The 19,714-nt window shown below is 41.6% G+C and overlaps 1 protein-coding gene across 1 annotated transcript in view; it reads right to left on the bottom strand.

The window, feature by feature from the left end:
* Window positions 1–19,714, bottom strand: part of PPFIA2 (PPFI scaffold protein A2) — a 444,508-nt gene that overhangs the window by 85,201 nt on the left and 339,593 nt on the right. Inside the window, exons 8-13 of the mRNA XM_084811789.1 lie at window positions 19,074–19,295; window positions 16,958–17,104; window positions 13,137–13,271; window positions 3,547–3,630; window positions 2,441–2,572; window positions 823–885 (exon numbers count right to left, since the gene is read on the bottom strand). Of these exons, the coding sequence (XP_084667915.1) occupies window positions 823–885; window positions 2,441–2,572; window positions 3,547–3,630; window positions 13,137–13,271; window positions 16,958–17,104; window positions 19,074–19,295 (783 nt within the window). The remainder of the gene's footprint in view (window positions 1–822; window positions 886–2,440; window positions 2,573–3,546; window positions 3,631–13,136; window positions 13,272–16,957; window positions 17,105–19,073; window positions 19,296–19,714) is intronic.

Here is a 19,714-nt window from a genome sequence, read left to right as displayed (position 1 = left end):
AATCTTTCCAGTTTGGGGGCTTATACATCTTTTCAATAATCTATACACCAGCGGAAGGACTAACAGCTCTCACTTCTATGCATGTTTACTTGGAAATAAATCCCACTGAGTTCAAGAGGCCTTCCTTGCATGACCAGCTGTGGTTTGTTGCACTCCACTTCGTTGGGATTTGTCTTTTAAAAAAATGTTTTAACTTTTAAAAACTCTTTTAACCATTGTTTTATTCTTATCATGATGTTCACCGCTCCAAAATCTTCTGATGAGGAGCGGTATATAAATATTGTAAATAATAAATAAATAATAAATAAACTCCCAGAGAAATGTGCATAGGATTGTAGCCTAAACTTCATTACAAGGATGGAGCTTCCCTGGGTAGCTTTGTAGCCCGCCAAGACCAGACAACTTGATGTTGAGGCTGCTGCCTGTAGCACCCTCAACTCCTTGAATGGGATGATTATGAGGAGCAGAGCAAGGGCCAGACACGGCTGATCTCAGGCAGGAAGCCCAGGTGGGGTAACCCAACAAAGTGATGACAGGATGCAGGAATTCTGGCTCTCGCCTTAAAGACTTAAAGTTGCATTAATAAAGCTGGGTCCCTGTTCTTCCCATATATTGCCTCCTATCTTCATTTGGACATGGGGGCAACAGCAATGTCCGGTTTAAGTCTAGCAAGTTAAAGAGACTTCATCCCATGATTTTAAGGCGCAATTACAGTTTTGGAGTTCCTGAGGTAACTTCTGTTCTGATTATTTTAAAAAAATCCAACTGCTTAAAAAAAATTAATAATACTGCAGTTAAAAGAGATAGCTTTTAAAAGAATACCTTATCATGTAAAGATTCTTCTAAGTTCTTTCTAAAGCTTTCTGATTCTTGTATTAAAACATTCTAAGAGAGAGAGAGAGAAATTAAAAACTCAAACAAGATATAGCAAAAATAATTACTATGCTATCAAGGTAAGCAAATAAAGCAAACACAGATAAGTCACATTTTTCACTCTTCCTCATGTCTTAGAAATAACAAGTATTTAATATCTCAAACGAATTGGCCAGTTGGTAACAGTCTTTTATTAATTAATTCCTGATATAAATATATCAAAGGCTATTACAATTAATATCATAAAGGGAAAGTATCTGACAATCTTGTTAGCATCAACGTATGACTGAAACGTTACAAATTAAGGACATAACCTAGTCTGTGCTCAGCAGAGGCCTGGTCTGCAGGCCAAGCCACCATGGGTGAATTTCCCTGTGGAGTTTCTCATTGTGGCGGCCAGCATTTTGAATTTTCGAGGTGCAGCAGGGGCACACAGTAGTTCTTGTTATGTGTGAATTTGGTGAGGGTGGGTTGTTGGGGTGGTTGACAAGCTACCCACAGCCCTAAAACAGCCCATGGGTTGGCTTGTCAATCACCCCAACAACCCACCCTCATTGTGTTTGCATGTAACAAGAGGCCACAGTGGGGGCTTGGATCATCAACCTGAAGCCCATGGGTGCTGCAACCCACCATGGCTAATTAGCCAAGGTGGGCTGTGGTGATCATGTGAATCAAGTCTGTCAGTGTTCAGGAGGTGCATCCAGGGATGGCATCAGCGGATCGCATGGCTGGGCACCTGCTGAGGGCCAGGAGGCTCAGAAGAGCCTAACACTGATCTTGCAGATTCCAGCAGTCACTCACTACCTTGTCCATCCAGTGCTTCTGTTGCCCCTGGCACCAGCAGAGAATGAGGCATTGCATCTCGGGAAATCTAACACAGCAGCTGCCCACCTGCCACAAAGCGAAGCCAAATGGTGGCCCTGTGTCCATGATAAGAGCCTTGGGCAGGATAAACATGTTTGGTGGGAAGTGCTGAGTGAAGGGCTGTGGTGGCAGCAAGCCACTGAAACACACTGAGGTTCTGAGGGTGTGTTTCAGTGGTGGGGGGGCAGTACTGGTGGTGGTGGTGGTGGTGGGGTTTGCACTGGACAAGGGCTTATCCTTGACACTATGTCAAGGGCCCACTTAATTCTGGTGCCAGCCCCGTGTGTAGCCCTCCACTGAGTTTGAGGAAAGGTGACAGGGAAAGGGAGATCAATGGGAACTGCACACAGAGGAGAAGAGGAGGATTTGGTGGGCAGTGGATCACACCCTAAGTATTGCCTTTATTCCTTATGAACAGGATAAGAATAAAAGAATACAAATCAATGTAAGGGCCAAAACAGACTTGACTTTAAAGCTGTAGCTAGAAGCTATGCTTTTATTTTTTATTTTTTACTCGGAAGTAGGAACAGGGGCCTCAGTTCAGATTGGGAACCTAGCATTGGGAGTAGGGGACTTTTCAGATCCAGACTGAGGTCCCTGCACCTACTCTAGGGTAAAAATGAACAAAAGACATAGCTGCCAGGCACAGATTTAAATGAATGTCTGTTTTGGCCCTAAACCTGCTCTGTTGATTTTACTTTACCTTTTCTTCCAGTGCTGCCATTCTTTCTTTCAAGTGTAGCTGCAGGCGCTCATTAGATTCTGTCAAAAGCCTGTCCACAGTATCTGATAATCTCTTGTTGTGCTCTTCGTTCATTTTTTCTCGTTGCCTGGCCTTCAGTAAAATACCAAGGAAACAAAATGGACAGTTCCAAAGTTAACTAAACGTCAGTATTAGTCAAAGACAGATGCTGGTGTCCTGTGAAATCACAGTCTCACTGAATGCAGCAAAAACAGATACTGCTGGAGGATAGATAAAATTTATTAGCACCACTGCTGAGATGGATGACTGCACACATTCAATAGCTGACAATATTTTGACATTCACAGTCATTGCCTTCAAACATGAATGGAGGCAAATGGGTGAAAATCAAGAATTTAGAAGTGGTTCCTGGAACAAAATGTCACAGCACAAAGTGCTCCTGTTTGTACCTCTGCAAACCTTTGGATTCACCCAAACATGCTAATACCTCCCTTCTTGTTTCTCAGTGGACCCATTTTGACTACGTAGCTATTGGCACTCAGCACCTGAGTTCAGTATTAGAAGAAGGGATTCCCTATTAGAGGAAGGCATTCCGTTAAATCTGACCACAGGAACCTGAAGTTTCACAAAATGACTTAAATTCCACAATATGCAACGTCTGTTAATTTACTTCATGACCATTCAACGTTGCAGGATCCATGTATGCATATTTCAACTTGTTTTTCTTCATGTTCACTTCATATTAAAATAAATCAAGACTTTGTCAGTAGCAGACTAATACCAATTGACTAAGCAGATAAGACATATTTTGTTGTTAGCTCCACACATGTGTATACTGTCATTCAGTGCATTTGTGACTTGGGGGGCTAGTTCATACAAGTGGCAACCTATAGGTGATTGCTTCAGCAGGGGCTACCACTGTGACTTGTGTAATTGTGATCCGGCTGCATATCCACCCCGCATGCAAAGCTGTGGTTTAATACAAGTGGTGCTGTATGAACCAGCCCATTTTTCTCTCCCTCTCTCTGGCTGGACATACAAAACTGAGTGAAGAATTTGACCCTGTCCAGTCAAAGAATAAAATAAACTGTCTGCAATGAACATACTCTTTGAAGTTCCTGATTCTTCTCTTCCAGTTGAGCCTCCAAGTGTCTCATGCGTTCTTCAATGTTGCCATGTCTTTCTTCTGCCTATAAAGATAATATGCATTGGTCTGAAACCTAAAGAGTTCTGTGAGCTGAAATTTCAATTATTTTTTTTAAAGAAAACATAAAGCAAGCTACTACTAACTGCAAACTTAGTTTTCAAAAATAAATTTTATTCAAACAGGCAGCTGAACAGCATTGCTTGAAATGTGTCAGCTACAAAGGCCTGTTACATCCAAGCATCCAGCAAAACATTGGAGTTATTTATGAGCAATGAAATCAGCCAAATGTAACATGCAGACTGTGCATGGTTTGAACACAAACCTGCCATCATAAAATTGTAAGCTCTTTAAGCACTGAACCGCACAATGGTTGATTATCAATAAAATAAATACATAAATTAAAAAAAGAGTTCATAAAAATATGAAAACAAAATCAGATGGATTCTATTTAGCAATAGAAAGTAAAGTCCAGTAGGACTACCTTCCTACGTATGGAGATCATTTCTTGTAGTTTAGCTTCCATAACATATTGATAATCATCGGATGAGGTAGAAGAGGTTGGATCAGACTAACAAGTCAAGGAAAAGGAGAGGGACAAAATTGAAAAATCAGAACTAAAGACACCAACACTGAACAGAACACAGCACAGAATGCTTAAAAGAAAAGTGTGGTTGCAAATTTAATACTTTAACTGACAGAATTTTATGTAGAATAAACCACACTTACAATAGGGTGGTATGAGGCAGTTGATGTGGTGAACCAAAAAACAATGGAATGCTAAAAAAGCTAACAACCTAAGTATGGAAAGTCCAGGTTAGTGATGGCTGGCTGATGAGAAATTACTCTTCCTCTATAGAGGGATATTCAAAGCAGTTATGGCAAATATAAGGTCTGATTGGAATTTTGGTAAACTCAGCATCAGAATGTGACTTTGAGAAGCCAGTGCCAGAATAATGTGTGTATTTTTAAAAGTCCATGCTACAATCTCATCATAATGAAAAGTATATATATAATGTTAGAGAAGACACTAAATCAAACTGGTAAGTCGTTATAGAGTAATGACATGATAGATTTCCTAACAGGAAGAAAAACAAAAAAACTAAAGGTCATTACCACAACTCTTCCAGCTTACTTTGAGAAGGGTTACTGAGCAGGTGTTTGATTTCTCCACCAAGTTGTCAAGTTATGGCTGGCTATGCCACTCCTCAGTTTTGTTGTAGCATAGTGAGCCACAATCTGGCAAATATATCACCATGGATTCTATGTCAACAATCCCCATCAACTCACCCTGCAAAATTCTAAAAAGGTTATGAGACTTAGCCATTGCCTAACTAAACATATATGGATTCAACTTCTGAATCAGCCCTTTTGACCCCAGTAAAAACAAACAAAGGAGCAATCCTATGCATGTTTAGACAGAAAAAAGTCCTACGACTCCTAGCATTCCCCAGCCAGCATACATAGACAGAAAAAAGTCTAAACATGCATAGGATTGTATCCTAAAGTTGTTTGAAAATATTGTAACACACAACTTGTGACCCACCAAGCTAAATGCAGCCATCAGCCATGCACCAGGACAAGGGCATTGAACTTCTTCTGGCCCAAGGGCCAAATTGCATTTCGGAAAAACTCTTGGGAGCTGCGTTCCAGTGGTGGGTGGGGTCAACAATATCAACATATTGCAGCTTAAAGCTTCTACTGGCAGGAGCTCAGTCTTAGGAGAAACATTTCAGCCTTTTAGAATGGAGGAAAACTGCACAAAAGCCAGGAAACCACCCAATGATTAGTGGTTGGGGGAAAGGGGAAGGGGGTGACTATCTGGGGATCCTTGGAGGGCCAAATTTGGCGCCTGGGTCTCAGGTACTAGGGCCGACCAGGTGCTTAACAATTCTCCTGTTTTTGCCATCCTAGGCAGGTAGGAATACCAGAAGGTTTATCAAGCTCCTGGTAGGCCACCATGAATGGGCTGCATTTAGCTTGGTGGCTCACAGGACCAGAATCACAATTAAGAGAAGACACCGTTGATAAGGTATCAGTTGTTGGTACACAGATTTTTTAAAAAAGCATCCAGAACAATATTAATATTTAATATAAAGCATAAAGCCCCATCCAATGATTCAACACCTTTCTGAGTAAAAGTGGATAATGTGTTTAAAAGGGGAATTGTTCTTACCTGTAAATTCCCATACTCCTATACACAGCGGGGACTCAGTTTCCCCACACCTAAGATAGCACCTTCTCTGGAACATAGGCAGGATCAAATTGCTAGGATACCAAGAAGAGGGTCTACCTAGTGTTCCAGAACAAGCGAATGCCCTTCAACCCTATTAAAATCTTACCCAACACAAAAAAATTCTGGAAAAGAAGCACTCATATCAAGGACAACAGGGTAGAAGGATGCATCTAGGAGTTGAAACTTTCTAACTACATAGACACTTTCTAACCACTTGGAGATTTTATTAAATTAAGCAGTATTATTACTAATAAACATAAATATAGATCTCAGAATTGAGCTATGTGATTCAGAAAGTAGGTTAGGGCAACTGCCTTCCCCTGCCACTTCAGAGAATGAGAGTATATGGGTAAGATTTCCTCCACTTTCTTCCAAGGTCCAGGGGGAGGCAGTTATGTAATACCTGGGATGTACAAAAGCAGTGGTACCCCAAGGGTGGGTCTCATTACCAGCAGTTTATAGACATTGTGGGCAGTACTCTTTTTCACTACTTCAGCCAAGATGGCTGCCCTGCTTGTGTTCTTCAACGGGTTAATTGCTCCTCCACATCCACAAAGTCAACCACTCTCCTTTGAGTGGTCCCCTGAGCAACATGTCCTAATAGTGATCGCATTAGCCTATGTACTCCATATATGTGTCTGGAAATGGCAGTTTTGCATGCACCTTCCCCAAGAAGCAGGCCTAAAGCAAGTTACAACCTCAAATATCTATTCAGGTAAAACTTCAAGGTTCTACAAGTCTACAGTGGCCTCAGACAAAAAGTCAGTCTTTGAATGAGCCTGAGCAGGCATTGGGCTTGTGCAATCCCCTTTCTCTTCTTCTCTGATGCAGCCACAAGAAGATGCGAAACCTTTGCTTCCATTTTCAATTAACTAGAGCTTAGCAATATGTCTGAACCCTAAACTGCAGTTAACTATGGTTTACTGAAACAAGCCAGCTTTATAAACCAGTTTGAAGGTTGTCTGCATATGGACATCATGCCAAACTGCAATCAACTGAATGGAATGAAAAGCTTTCAATCTTCTCCTCATGGCTGCAATGGAGGAGGGGAACGTTTAAGAGCCTGAGGCTCACCCAGGCTCTTTCACATAATGCTAAATCATAGTTTGGAATTTTGCCTGAACAAGGCATGTGTGTGTATGTGTGTCACTTTTCCTGCTGGTGAGAAACAGTTCATGGAAGAACATAAAGAGTACATCTCCTGTAACTTGTGGAACACGTGTACTTTGGACATGAAGAAAGGGCCAGTGCTCAATACCCCTTTGTCCTTAAGGAAGGCATATAGGCCCTTACTGGCTGACAGAGTCTTGGGCTCTGAAAATGTGCAGGCAAAAACAAGAGCCACCAGAAACTGTGTTTGAAAATTAACCCCCTCTCCCATAGTGCTATCAGCTCTAAAGGAACTCATATCAAGGCAGATAGTACTCTTTTTAAATCCCAGAAGCAGAATTTGTAAGGGGTTGGGGGCAAATGAAGCACATATATAGACAATGCCCTCCCTTTGGTTACTGGGATGACACTAAGGCTGACATCTGGCATTCTGAGGTATTAGTGTTTATCCATTTTAGAATGCAGCAATAACCAAACCATTCCAATTCTTGATTTATACTGATTTCCATTGCATGATCTTCCAGAGCATGTGTCAGATTGGCAAAAAGGTACTTTGGTTGGTTGAAGCTTAGTGCTACTGGCTTGAATACTCTGAGATGGAGCATCCACTCTGGCTGGCTGAGGGTGTGCTGCATGGCTGAGACAATCTTTCCACCATATTTTATTTTTATTTTATTTCATTTCTATACTGCCCAATAGCTGAAGCTCTCTGGGCGGTTCACAAAAATTAAAACCAAAGAGCACACAATAGAACACTATAAAGACATGTTGCTGTCTTAGGCAAAGGTTAAGATGCCACCCCACCCACCGCATTCCACATACAGAAGCTGTATGGACTGGCTGTTGAATTTTACTATAAGGTTGGGATTATCCACCATACCAAAGGTGGAGGGCACAGAGGCCAGGCTGTGTTATATGCAGCTCTCTCCTCTAACCCCTCACCATCATTTCCCATCTTCCAGCATCTGCCCCTGAGCAGACTGCCTGAAAGGCAGCTAAAAGTACCTCTACCTTGGTTATGATCTTCCTGGCCTCCTGCTGGAGGTCTCACACATCTCTCACGCATTCCAGGGCAGTAATTTCTTGTCAGGAGACCATCATACCTAGCATATGACCTAGCAAAGAAAAGATAATACCTGTGCCCAAAGGACGGCCCTATTGGACCGTCTCATAAATCATATCGTTGTGTTATGAATCCAGCATTTCTAGTTCCCAGAAGGTAGGAAGGAAGCTCTTAGCCAGGTTGATAACAGCCCAGTTCAGGCATTCTGAATTTGAACAGAGTGAACGCGTGAGAAGGAACACTTCAGCCCCACCCCTCTTTGTTGTCGCATTTGTTACCCTGTATGTGTGGAGGGTGACAGTCTGAACAGGAGAGCCTCCTGTATCCAAGGCAGCTCTCCATGTGAGCAAGAGCACTGCAAAACCAGGGTCCTTGCTTATGTGGAGAGCTTCCACAGATGCAGGAGACTTTCCTAATCAGACTGTCACCCTCCACAAGTAGAGGGCGATAAATGCAATGAGGGTGGAGGCAGGGCTGGAGGACTCCCTTTCTTCATGCATTTGCTCTATTCTGGTTCAGAACACCTGAACAGGGCTAATGTAGTTGCAGTTTCTGAGTTTGGCAAGACAGACTTGAATATCATTCTCTCTTTCTTCCTGGATGAGAACTAAGGAATCATCTGGGTAGAGAGAAAAACCTTGTCACTCAGCCAAAATAAGTTTTTTTTTTAAATTGTCTGTGCTCTGCAAGGAAGTACTTGTTAGAAATATTGCCAGAAAGCTGAGACTTGTGTCTGGTCCTGGCAATTTTAGTCAAGGTTCCTAATAATTTTTCTCAGCATCCTGTCAAATATTTCTCCTCAGGAAATTCTTCCAAAACTGACAGTATACTTTAATCTAATAACACATTGGAGATGAAGTAGGCAGAAAGGTTTTCCCACACTGCATTTCCTTGGAAATTTTACAGGAAAATTTTCTCTCCTATAAAAAGTGTCTTTAACCTAGAATTCAAGAATTTCCTCCTCCTCAAGGAATTGTTGAAAAGAAGGACCAGTCATCAAAATAGAGATAGTTGCACTGCAGAGGCTTGCAGAAGGGTTGTTTGAACTTAAACCTCCTGTAAGGAGTAGGAATGGGTGAGAAATTTGTTCCATCTGAATTGTTATGTGAATTTACCAAATCCACATCAGTTGAACCAATGAGCAAACCACGACAGAGTTGTGCACTGCAATTCGCACATTCCCGAATTTAGTGCTACAGTTTTCTGTGCCAAAACTGAGCACATCAAGGAAAAGGGCTATGGAAAAGTGTGGATGATAGTGAAAATAACAAGGAGAAATGCACTATTATAGAGAAAATAGCTAGCAAAAATGTATACATTAGCGAAAGGTGTGTAAAATTTGTACATTTGGAAAAAGTGCACACAAAAATGTGTAATTCATACACTGATGTGGAATATGGCTGGGCTAAACTTAAGTTTGGAAAAATTAGAAACTGAACAGAGACCTGAAACTGACCAATTTGCCCATTCCTAGTAAGGAATCCACAGCTTAGAGGGAGGGAGGAGAAACCTTTGAGCACACAGTGAAACACTTTCCCATGGGAATAATTTAACTCATGTTCCTGAGGTTTGCTGGATCTATCTGCAATATGTGCCACCATTTTTAGGTCCCATTGCTACTGTTTGCCTCTCAGAGTGAGAGGGATGAAGAACCTACTGTGTCTGAGGTTGAAAGGAAGAACAACCTGCTCAGGGGAGGAAGGAGAATGGGATCTGTTGTCCCACCCAGTTGTGTTGGAACCTCATAGGCAAAGTCTCAGTCCTGTTGTATGAGTGTGTTAACAGCCAAACAGGTAAGGAGAAACTGCTTTCTTGGGAAATTTCTTCACTGAAAAATATGCAAAGCAGCAGCAGCAGCAGCAGCTGAAAATGCACATTTCCCCCATAGGCTAAAGCGTGAAATGCCCATGTTGAGGGCATTTGCTAATTTTGGGGGGATTTCTGCATTTTTGCAAGCGCAAATTGTGCAAATTCAGAAACTAAAAAAAAAAAATCCAATTCCGTCAATGGGCAGACGATGGAGTGAAAGGTCCCTGACAACCCATGGAACACAGATGGAATGGATTTTACACAATCCATACATCTCTAACCTCAACTGTATGTACATCATGGTGTCCTCCACAACTGAAACCAATGAAGAAGTATGCTTCAGATGGCACACTGGGCAGGATCCAATTGTGCCCTTGCATGGGTGGCCAGGCTTGTCGGCCCAACGCATGTGCAGTCCCTTGGCAGCCATGATGTAGCACTTTGGGGGGGGGGGCAAGCGCCGAAACTAGCGGAAATGTTTGTTTCAGGAAGGGACAGGTCACGTGCCTTCCAGAAATGAGCATTTCTGCTTGTTTGAGGCCTTGCCCTCAGAAGCACTACATCATGGCAGCCCGTGGTAGAGGCCATACATGTACTGGGATCAGCAGACCTGGCTGCCTGCGCAAGAGCACAATTGGATTCTGCCCATTGGGCTTTGGATTGCATTTTTGCATTAGACCAGTTTCTGTTGCTAAATTTATATAAATGTTCTTCCCGCTATGTAACATTTGAAAGCTGACACATACATATCAACAGAAGATGGTTTTATCAGAAGTCAAAACTCTGGATTTCTCATTCCAGTAGATTAGGCATCTTATTTAGCAGAGTGTATTGGGGAAGTGTTCCAGTAAGGCCAAATAAAACTTTTATTCACAAACTTCAGGGAAGAAATCAATTATCCTGACAATGCAGCTATTAGATGTTACCTTGCTTATTTTTTTATTTTTTAACGGACACATGAGGACCCTGAAGAAATCATGTTGGGTGAAAAGGTTTGGGTCAGATAAAGAAAGTAGATACTACTCTTTCTCGGCTTTCCTCCGCAAACTTCTACTAGGCCCCTCTGCAAGCTGTTAACTGAGTGGGCCAGAAAATATTTGGGGAGCAGGTTGTGATGGGTTAAGGGCCTTATTTAGAGAGGGATGCAATGGGCAACTTGCCACTGAGACCCCACAGCACAAACAAGGGCCTCTTTGGTCCCTGCTCAGTGTTGCTGGGACCAAATACGCCCTTGCTTTGGCTAAGGAGGAACGAGGAAGGTGGCATTGGTGCCATCAACCGCTAAATATGTATTTTGGGCCAGGTACAGATGTACATCATATTATCTTGTTGTCCAAACAGTAGTTTTGTCTTCAGATAAATAAAATTGTGTTAATTTGTTCTAGTATAAGTTACACAACAAAACCCAGATGGAACACACAAACTATATGTATCTTGTTAGTGGCCATAGAACTGAAACAGAAGGGCTGGAATTCCTAACTGGGTGAAATGGTTTGGGCCAGATGAAGTAAGTAGACACTACTATTTCTCTACTGCTTCCCTCCCCCAACAAATAAGTAATATTACCATTACCTGTCCTCATCAAGACAAACATTATAGTTCAAACAGATCAGAAGTTGATGCAACTTATAACCACAGTATGACTGTAGTTTCTGGATTTTTCCACTTAATGGGCCAACATAGCCACCTACATAGAGCCAGTGTGGTGTAGTGGCTAGAGTGTTGGACTGGGAGCCGGGAGATCTGGCTCGTAGTCCCCACTCGGCCATCGCAGCTCACTGGGTGACTTTGGGCCAGTTATAGACTCCCAGCCCAACCTACCTCACAGGGTTGTTGTTGTGAGGATAAAATGGAGAGGAGGAGGATAATGTAAGCTACCTTGGGTTCCTTGCAAGAGGAAAAAAGGCAGGATATAAATGCAATCAATCAATCAATCAATCAATAAATACAATTTTAAAGATACAACTTATAGAAGTTTCTGTTTTATTGGACTGTATGATGTACAACCACCTCAGTCCACCATGGCATCATATGTGTTCCATTATGGAGCTCCTCTACCTGTAGATAGATTTCCCCATTTGTTCAGTGAAGGGGTGGGTGGGTGGATGACATGAAACAAGTATTCCCTTTCCACATGGTGACTTACTCCCTCTATAGGAAAGAATAAAGAAACACCTGTGTGCATTGAAACTCCCATTCTCACATCACTTTGTTGGCTTGTGTCAGGGGATGACCTTTTCTGAACGTTACAAGGAATTTTAATGAAGAAAATGTTTACCCATGAAACTACTTCATGCACTTCAAGAAAAATGTTAGAATAGAAATGTATAGAATTGGTCCATTTTCATTAAAAAAAGAAAATAAAAAATATCTGAGAAGAATCAAACTTATTTTTATGTCCTTACAGGTTTTTCTTATTTGAAGTAAAAGCGACTGTTTTGAGTTACTGATTTTGTTTTAGAAGGGCTCCCTTTCTATTATATGCCATCAAAGATATTATTACTGTGTTCTGAACACATCTGTAAAAGCCTAAAGTCATTTCCTATGCATGCTTATTTAGAAGTGAAGAGTCACTGAGATTAAGGGAGAAGGCTGACACCCAACAAAGTGTGCCCAGGCATGCAGCCTGAGTTCTACACAAAAAATCAAGACAAAGTGGTTTGAGACATCATAAAGAGCAGTCCAGAGTGGATGTATGGGCGAATCGTGCCTCTTCTTTTTGCACTTCTTGCGTAACATCCAACCTGGCACGTGCATATCTCACAATACAAGAGACATGCAAGTTCCAGACGTATATCTGCATGTGACTTTGTGCAAGATGGCATCTTATGGGAACAGTCCACCAGGTACTTCCAAGCTTGCACTGTCATGCAACACCGATTCATTTGAGCACGGCCAAAACAAAAACCAAAAAAACAGTTTGAGCCTTGTCATTTATTTTTAATGAAAGTGATCACTGTATTTCTCTGTATCAATGTGATGTAGGAAATCATGGAAAAAATTCAATGGCAAAAAAAGTTCATGAATTTTAGCTGAACTGGATTAATCATAACTTTTATAATACAAAGTATTATAAAATAAACTCTCCTTTCAGGTATTGGGAGAAATGTACTCAAGCCATACAAGAAATATGAAGCAATACCTCTGCCATTAAATTAAGCTTTGCATGTGTAATTAGTAATTTATTTACGGTGCCATTAAGTAGAATCATCTTGTCCACTCCAAAACAAGTTTTTATTGCTGCTGATGGTGCTGAAGGAAGGAAAAAGGGATGAAAATCAATGTTAAAGGAAAACATGTTTCTGAAATTAACCTGCTCCTACGTGTACGTTACCTTAGTCAGTGCTGCAATTCTCTGGGCCAGTTCAGCTTCCACTTCAGGCAATGTCTCAGCTTTTCTCATTGTTTGCTGTAGCTTTTGCTCAGCTAGTTCAAGTCGTTCCTGCAGCTGTCTGTTTTTTTCTTCCATCTGGAACCCAGAACGAGATGATTTTTTAAAAATTAAAAGGCTGAATTGGGAATTTGCTGAAATTCTTGGGAAAATTGGGGAAAGAGAACTAAAAGCTTATGGAACAGCTTGATTCATATCCAGAATGCATTATTAAACCATGGGCTTGTGCATGTACTACATCTTGACAATGACTGTTGAATGTACTCTATCAAATGGCTCCAACTCTATGTATAAAGCCTAGGTTATTCCATCAGAATGAAATCAAGTACCTGCAGTCTACCTCTACTATAAATACAGGCACAGAGCAAAACTGAAGCTGCCAAACTCTAATTTTTGCACAAGCCTCATTCAGATGCTCAGGGTCACACCAAAGCAAAGCAAAGGTATTCCAAACTGTAAAACAGAAAGGGAAATGAGTGTTATTTCCCTGCAGTTAATGCATCCTTCTAACTGAGCCATAGGAAAGTTTGCTCATAATAAAACAATAACAAAAAATATATATGTGGGTAGGAGAATGTGATGAGCTACTGAACTAACCTATCTTTCATCCTCATTGTTTTGGACAGCAACCACGATCACAAATAAAGTTAGCTTCCACTAGTTGAGTGTAAGCTATTGCTACAATGGGGAAGATGAAGGAATACTAAATGAGCTCTATCACTTCTCTATTGCAAAGACGAGGAGATTTCCAAGCTGTCTTCATGGTACTGCCGCAAGCACTGAGCCATATACATTTCAAGGGCCAAAGTAAATGTTTTCCTAATCATGCATAGTGGAGCTACACGTGATTGGTTTCCCTACTCTCCTGCAAGTGTGTGGGGCCCCAATTTAGGTCAGGATCATGGCACTTGGAGAGAGAAGGGTCTAAATTTCCACCCCACCCATCTTTGTCCCAAAATTCCACTCCTCCACATGGGAGAGGGGGTTAAAAAGAAAAAAAAAAATTTGAATCAATGGAGGTTTTCTCTCTCCCTCTCTCTCTTTTTTAAAAACCCTCTCCTCCCCCATTCCCCATGGGTAGGGTGGGGAGTGGAATTTTGGGGCAAAAATGGGTGGAGTGGAATTTAAAGCCCTCCTCCCTCAAATGCCATGGTCCTAATCCAAATTGGGTCATGCATGCTTGCAGGAGGGTAGGGAAAATAAACATGCATCGCTCCAGTTTGTGTGATTAGGAGAGAATCTTGTTTGGTCCTAATATACCATACTCTTTACACACAAAATGGTGAGGAATGCCATCTCTTCTCACACTATCATGGCTTTAGAAATTCGTATCCCTATTTTTTATGGGCTTAAACCCTGATGATGTGGATATATTGACTTCCAGAGGTTCATTTTGGCTGGATGCCAAAGAGCAAGTATCTCCCACTCCCTTAAACTAATTGGTGAAATATGTAATGATTTATATACAGATGTACTGAAGAAGTGTTAATATGAATGTCAATGACAGATTGGGAAGTTAATAAAGCTCATCAAAAGCTGACATCAGTAGCTTATCTTATCTCTTGCTCTCATGAATCAAGGCAGAAACACACCCCTCCCAAGGGGTATTCCTGCGCCAGGATCAAAACTTTTAAAAATGCATTATCTTGATTTGCAGGGCAATCTTATACAAGTCTACTCAGAAGTAAGCCTCACTGTGCTCAATGGGGCCTGTTCCTAGGGAAGTGTGCATAGGACTGTGTTAATGCTTCCTAGATCTTGCACTGCTTCTGGTTTTTACTTTTACTTTGGTTCTATTCTATTGTTTTAAATTTCAAGGTGTTTACGTTATGTTTTATATTGTATGGTTTTATCTTGTGAATTGCTTTGGCTACTGGAACGTATAGAAGTGAAATGAAATAAAGAAATAAATTCAATGATTAAAAAGTCTTCTGGTTTAAGACCAGAGTTACAACTTAAAGGGGGTTGGACTTGATGGTCTTATAGGCCCCTTCCAACCCTACTATTCTATGATTCTACCCTTCATGCAGCCACACTTTTCCTTGGACTTTCAGGCCCAAATCCAGATGGGGAGGATGAAGTGTCTGGGACCAACAAAGATACCCCATGTTAACCTGGTCCTGAATGTAAGTTGTAAGCAAGCACAATTTGTGACACTGCACAACAGCATCACTGATCATGGGGCATGTCACTTAAGGCATCAGCCTTGGCTTCCAGCCTTGGCTTCCAGCCTTGGGCCAAGATGAAACAGTCTGGTCTTCAAACAGCAGGTTTTTTAAATCATTGAATTTCCCTGGTTTTTAAAAAGGGATTTTATTATTATAGCGTTCTGAAAAAAAAATACAAACACAAACTAAAAAACAATAAACTAACATGTAATTAACTAAGTAGATGTGTACAAATGAATAGATATCTCCCTGTATGTTCAGAAAGGTGTACTTCTGAGTAAGCCTGCACAGGATTGCCACATATCCTTTCCCTTTCCCACCCTAGCCCCTCTTCATCAGTGATCTATTAATCAGTGAGAGCAATTCTCTCAGTCATCAAAATTGTTTCACTCTTATCTCAGTTGACAGTTTCCTGCTACCCCCTCCTCCACCATCAGAATGCTGACAGGAATACCGGAATTCCTCTCCAAACACTGGTGTACTGGCAGCATTCTGACTTCAGAATGAAACTGAGCATGCCCAACATAGCTTTGCCAGCAGTTGCTGCCATGGGCTTTCATGGGGCACCCCCCGCTTAATAAAGTACATCAGTAGTTCCCCCCCGAATTTGAAAGAAATATATGATATGCTGAATAACAAAGGACAAATGTGCTGACTTTCAGCAGTTTTTAACTTGCTGCATCTGGAGGAATTGTTATCAGATCACTTAGAAATTTTGCACACCTGTAGAACTTACTGGGTAGATCATGGAGGCCAAGTTTTACTTCATTAGCTAAACAGGTGTCATTTTGATAAGTAGTAGAAGTTTGAGGTTTTTAAGGGCAGAACCTATTTTTGGCAACTGACCTTAACTTTAATAAACAGTAAACATAGCTTGTGCTCTGCAAGCATACATACTTTCCTGGCTGTCACTGCATATCTGCCTTCTCCAATCTGATGATGGTCTAGGTTTAGGATATCAAGAGCTTTCACAACTTTCCATTACACTTCATTTGTGGCTTGGTTTGCAGCGCTAGACCCAACACACTTTTCATTTCTAGCTTGCCTTATAGAATCATAGAATGGTAGGGTTGGAAGGGGCATACAAGACCATCAAGTCCAACCCCCTGCTTAATGCAGGAAGCCTGATTCCCAGGCAGTCTCCCATCCAAGTACTAATCAGGGCTAACCCTGCTTAGCTTCTGAGATCAGAAACTAAGCAGGGTCAGCCCTGGTTAGTACTTGGATGGGAGACTGCCTGGGGATTGATTTGCCTCTGCATCACCTTCACCCAAGCTTGGCTTGCTTCCAGGATCTTACTACCCTGACTTGGCAAGAACCAAGAGCACAGAGCCCCAACATAAAAAAAAAATTCTGAGGCTTAGCCCTGGTTAACATTAAACCCTGCCTAAATCTGACCCAATCAATGTCTCTTTTCCTGCTTGAAAGAAAAAGTCCTAACTCCCTTTTGATCAAAATCCACTGATATCTGGAAAGGCAGAACAAGATCATACCAAGACTGTAAATTTGCCTCCCCCCAAGGACATGCATGAGAAGATTTAAGAAAGGTCTCCTCCGCAATTCAACTCATCTCTAACAGCAATTCAGATACTGAACCTGACGCAGGAGGGCTTCCTTGTTCGCAAGCTCATTTTCCAGCTTATCATTCATGTCATGTATGGAGGTGGATTCTCTCTGTGCGCTCAGGTAACGCTTCTCAAGGGTAGTAATTCTTTCTTCCATGTCTTCTTTCTGTGCCATTGCCTTAAAAGAAAAAGTCATACATCAAAATATCACAATTTACATGCATTGCCAATGTTCACGTTGTTAGGAATATGTCTTTGCTTTTTATTTTAAAACACTGACAATCTACACTATGAGATTACTCTCCCCAGGAGAAGTTTGCAAAAACTAGTTTGCCCAGGTAGAACCTCAAGAAAAGCTGGAAAACAGTTTGAGTTTGGGTGGCAGAACTGCTGAGTGGGTTTTCTGGACAGAGGCTGTTTTTAGGATTCCAGGGTGCTTATTTTGCTTTGAATTTGGTAATGCCTGTGTGCCTGCTACTGCACCCCTATTATATATATTATTTTAAAACAAAGTGCATTACAAAAATGGTCTTAAGTATCCAATCCTCTCTTGCACAAAGAAATCTTTGCCTGTCAATACTTTCCGAGTTCTGACCAAAAAGGGAAGGGGGAACACTATATTAATTTGTGTGTATATGTGTGTGTTTCCAACATGACAAAATTGTTTAGACTTGCAGGAGGAACAGGAAGCACAAGTGATTTGTTGTTCTTTTCCCCACACTGCTTTGTAATATCCAAGATTCTGGTGTGGGGGCAATTCATGTTACCTCCCTGTGGAGAAGAAGAATGAGGCTTCTTTGGACATTATGAAGAAGGCAGTATTCCTTTCCGACATGTTTGAATGTCCAGAATAACACTTAATATCATCTGCTCAAACTATTTCCCCAAATAGAGTAGATATAACAATTCAAGCATTCTGAGAACATTCTTCTTTTCCTCCTGTTCTTTTCCTCCAAGTTTCTGTTCTGTTCCGATTGCCTCTAATGTGACAATCATCAAAATCACAGACATAAGAAGAAAAAAGGCCTTAAATGACATATTATTTTACATATCAAAATAAAGTACACTATTGTATTGTAATGGATATTATTGCTAGGGATGGTGTGAAATTAAGTCTGTATTTCAACTCAGAAGTGCTATGACTTTTTGATCAACAGGTCATGAGTTTGGGGTGGGCTGCTGGCAGTAGAGACTGGGAACTGTCTTGCTGTTTTCCCACTTCATGTCACAGGGGCAGTATATATGAAACATGCATTGTGTGGAGGCCACATTAAACTATTCCCTGTCATGGATGACTCCACACTGTAAATTTTTCATTCATCTTTCATTCACCTTGGATTTTCTCCACAGATCCACAAATCTATTTCCCCCCTTTTTAATTTAGAGACATGTGTCATAGACAAAACTCTACAGTTCACCTGGTGAGCCATAGTTACAAAGGTGCTAAATTGATGTGTGCAACTCACCCCCCTCCCTGCCACAAGGTGCTGTTAGCATGTTCACCTATTTCCACATACAGGTTAAGGGTGCAATCCTATGGCCGCTAGTCAGTGGCTAGACAGCCATAGGAGAGGTCGGTTCCCGGGAACTGACCTCGGAGCCCATGCTCCGAGCTTGGTTCCCTGAGAACCGACCTCCACACCCCCCCCCCCGTGCTGCCTCATAGGCAGAACGGATCAGTCTCACACTCTGCGCTCATAAGAGGAGTGCGGAGCACCCCGGCATTCCTGGGGGTGGGCCGGGGTGGGTGGAAGTGCCGTTCTGACACTTCCTATGCGTTGGCCGGCGTCCGCCCCCTCTCTCCAACTTCCTGCAACTTCCGAAATTGGCTGTCTAGCCACGAATGCAGGGTGGCTGAAGCATGGAGGGGATGCACTGGATAGGCAGTCGTCTCCAAGTTCAGAGGTGGCTGCCTATCCCAATAGGGTTGCACCCTAAAAGTCTTAATTTGGAATAGACATTAAAATGTAAGAAAATACTTTTTTGCTGATAATTTCCCAGTTTACTGTACATGCAGTATGAAGTACTTACATTTCACTAAGTACAGAAAAGTTAGTGTTCTGGAACTGGGACTAATGACACATACACCTTTATAAGGTATGAGTGGATAGATGGATGAACAAATGGGGATGGTGTTAACTCTTTACCTCTCTAATGTCTCTCTGATACTTGGTGTTCAGTTCTTCAGTTTTAATGAGGTCTTTCCTAGCTGTCTCAGCATCTTGCTCTACCTCCCCAACTCTGGAAGACAGTGCAGCCAAGCGGTCCTTCATCTGTGCCATTTCATAATTTTGCTTCTCAAGGAGTTCCTGTAGTTCCACCAATTGACTAGTCTCATCATTTGAGTCTATAGAGCCATTTGAGAGCCGCTGTAAAAACAACAGTAACATTAAAGTACTGACATTAACATCCTGAAGGAATGGAGCAAGGAGGCTTATGAAATCAACACAGATATGCGGTTGGCACTTTTCTTTAGGTTCCCAATTTCTGCATTGGTTAAGCTCTCCAAAATAAATTGCTAACACTTGTCAAAACATACAGAAAGCTATCAGGTGCCTAAACAGCAGCACTCCAAATAAATTTAAATAAAGAGTAATTATAGACAACTATGTTCAAAGCCCATCATCAGCAACTTTTGTCCCTTTGTGTTCACATTCCCCCAGCATCTTCTCATGGTGTCCTGTTGCAAAAAAGACATAGCGAGAAACTGGGGAAGGGGTGTCTGTGCACACTTGATCTCTTCACATGTTCCTCCTCCAATCCTTTAGAGAGGGAGATGCACAGAGAT

The sequence above is a fragment of the Heloderma suspectum genome, chromosome 7, assembly GCF_057233095.1.
Source record: "Heloderma suspectum isolate Gila_16-S chromosome 7, 16-S_ref, whole genome shotgun sequence".
Classification (NCBI taxonomy): Eukaryota; Metazoa; Chordata; class Lepidosauria; order Squamata; family Helodermatidae; genus Heloderma; species Heloderma suspectum.
This window is presented reverse-complemented; position numbering and strand designations above follow the sequence as displayed.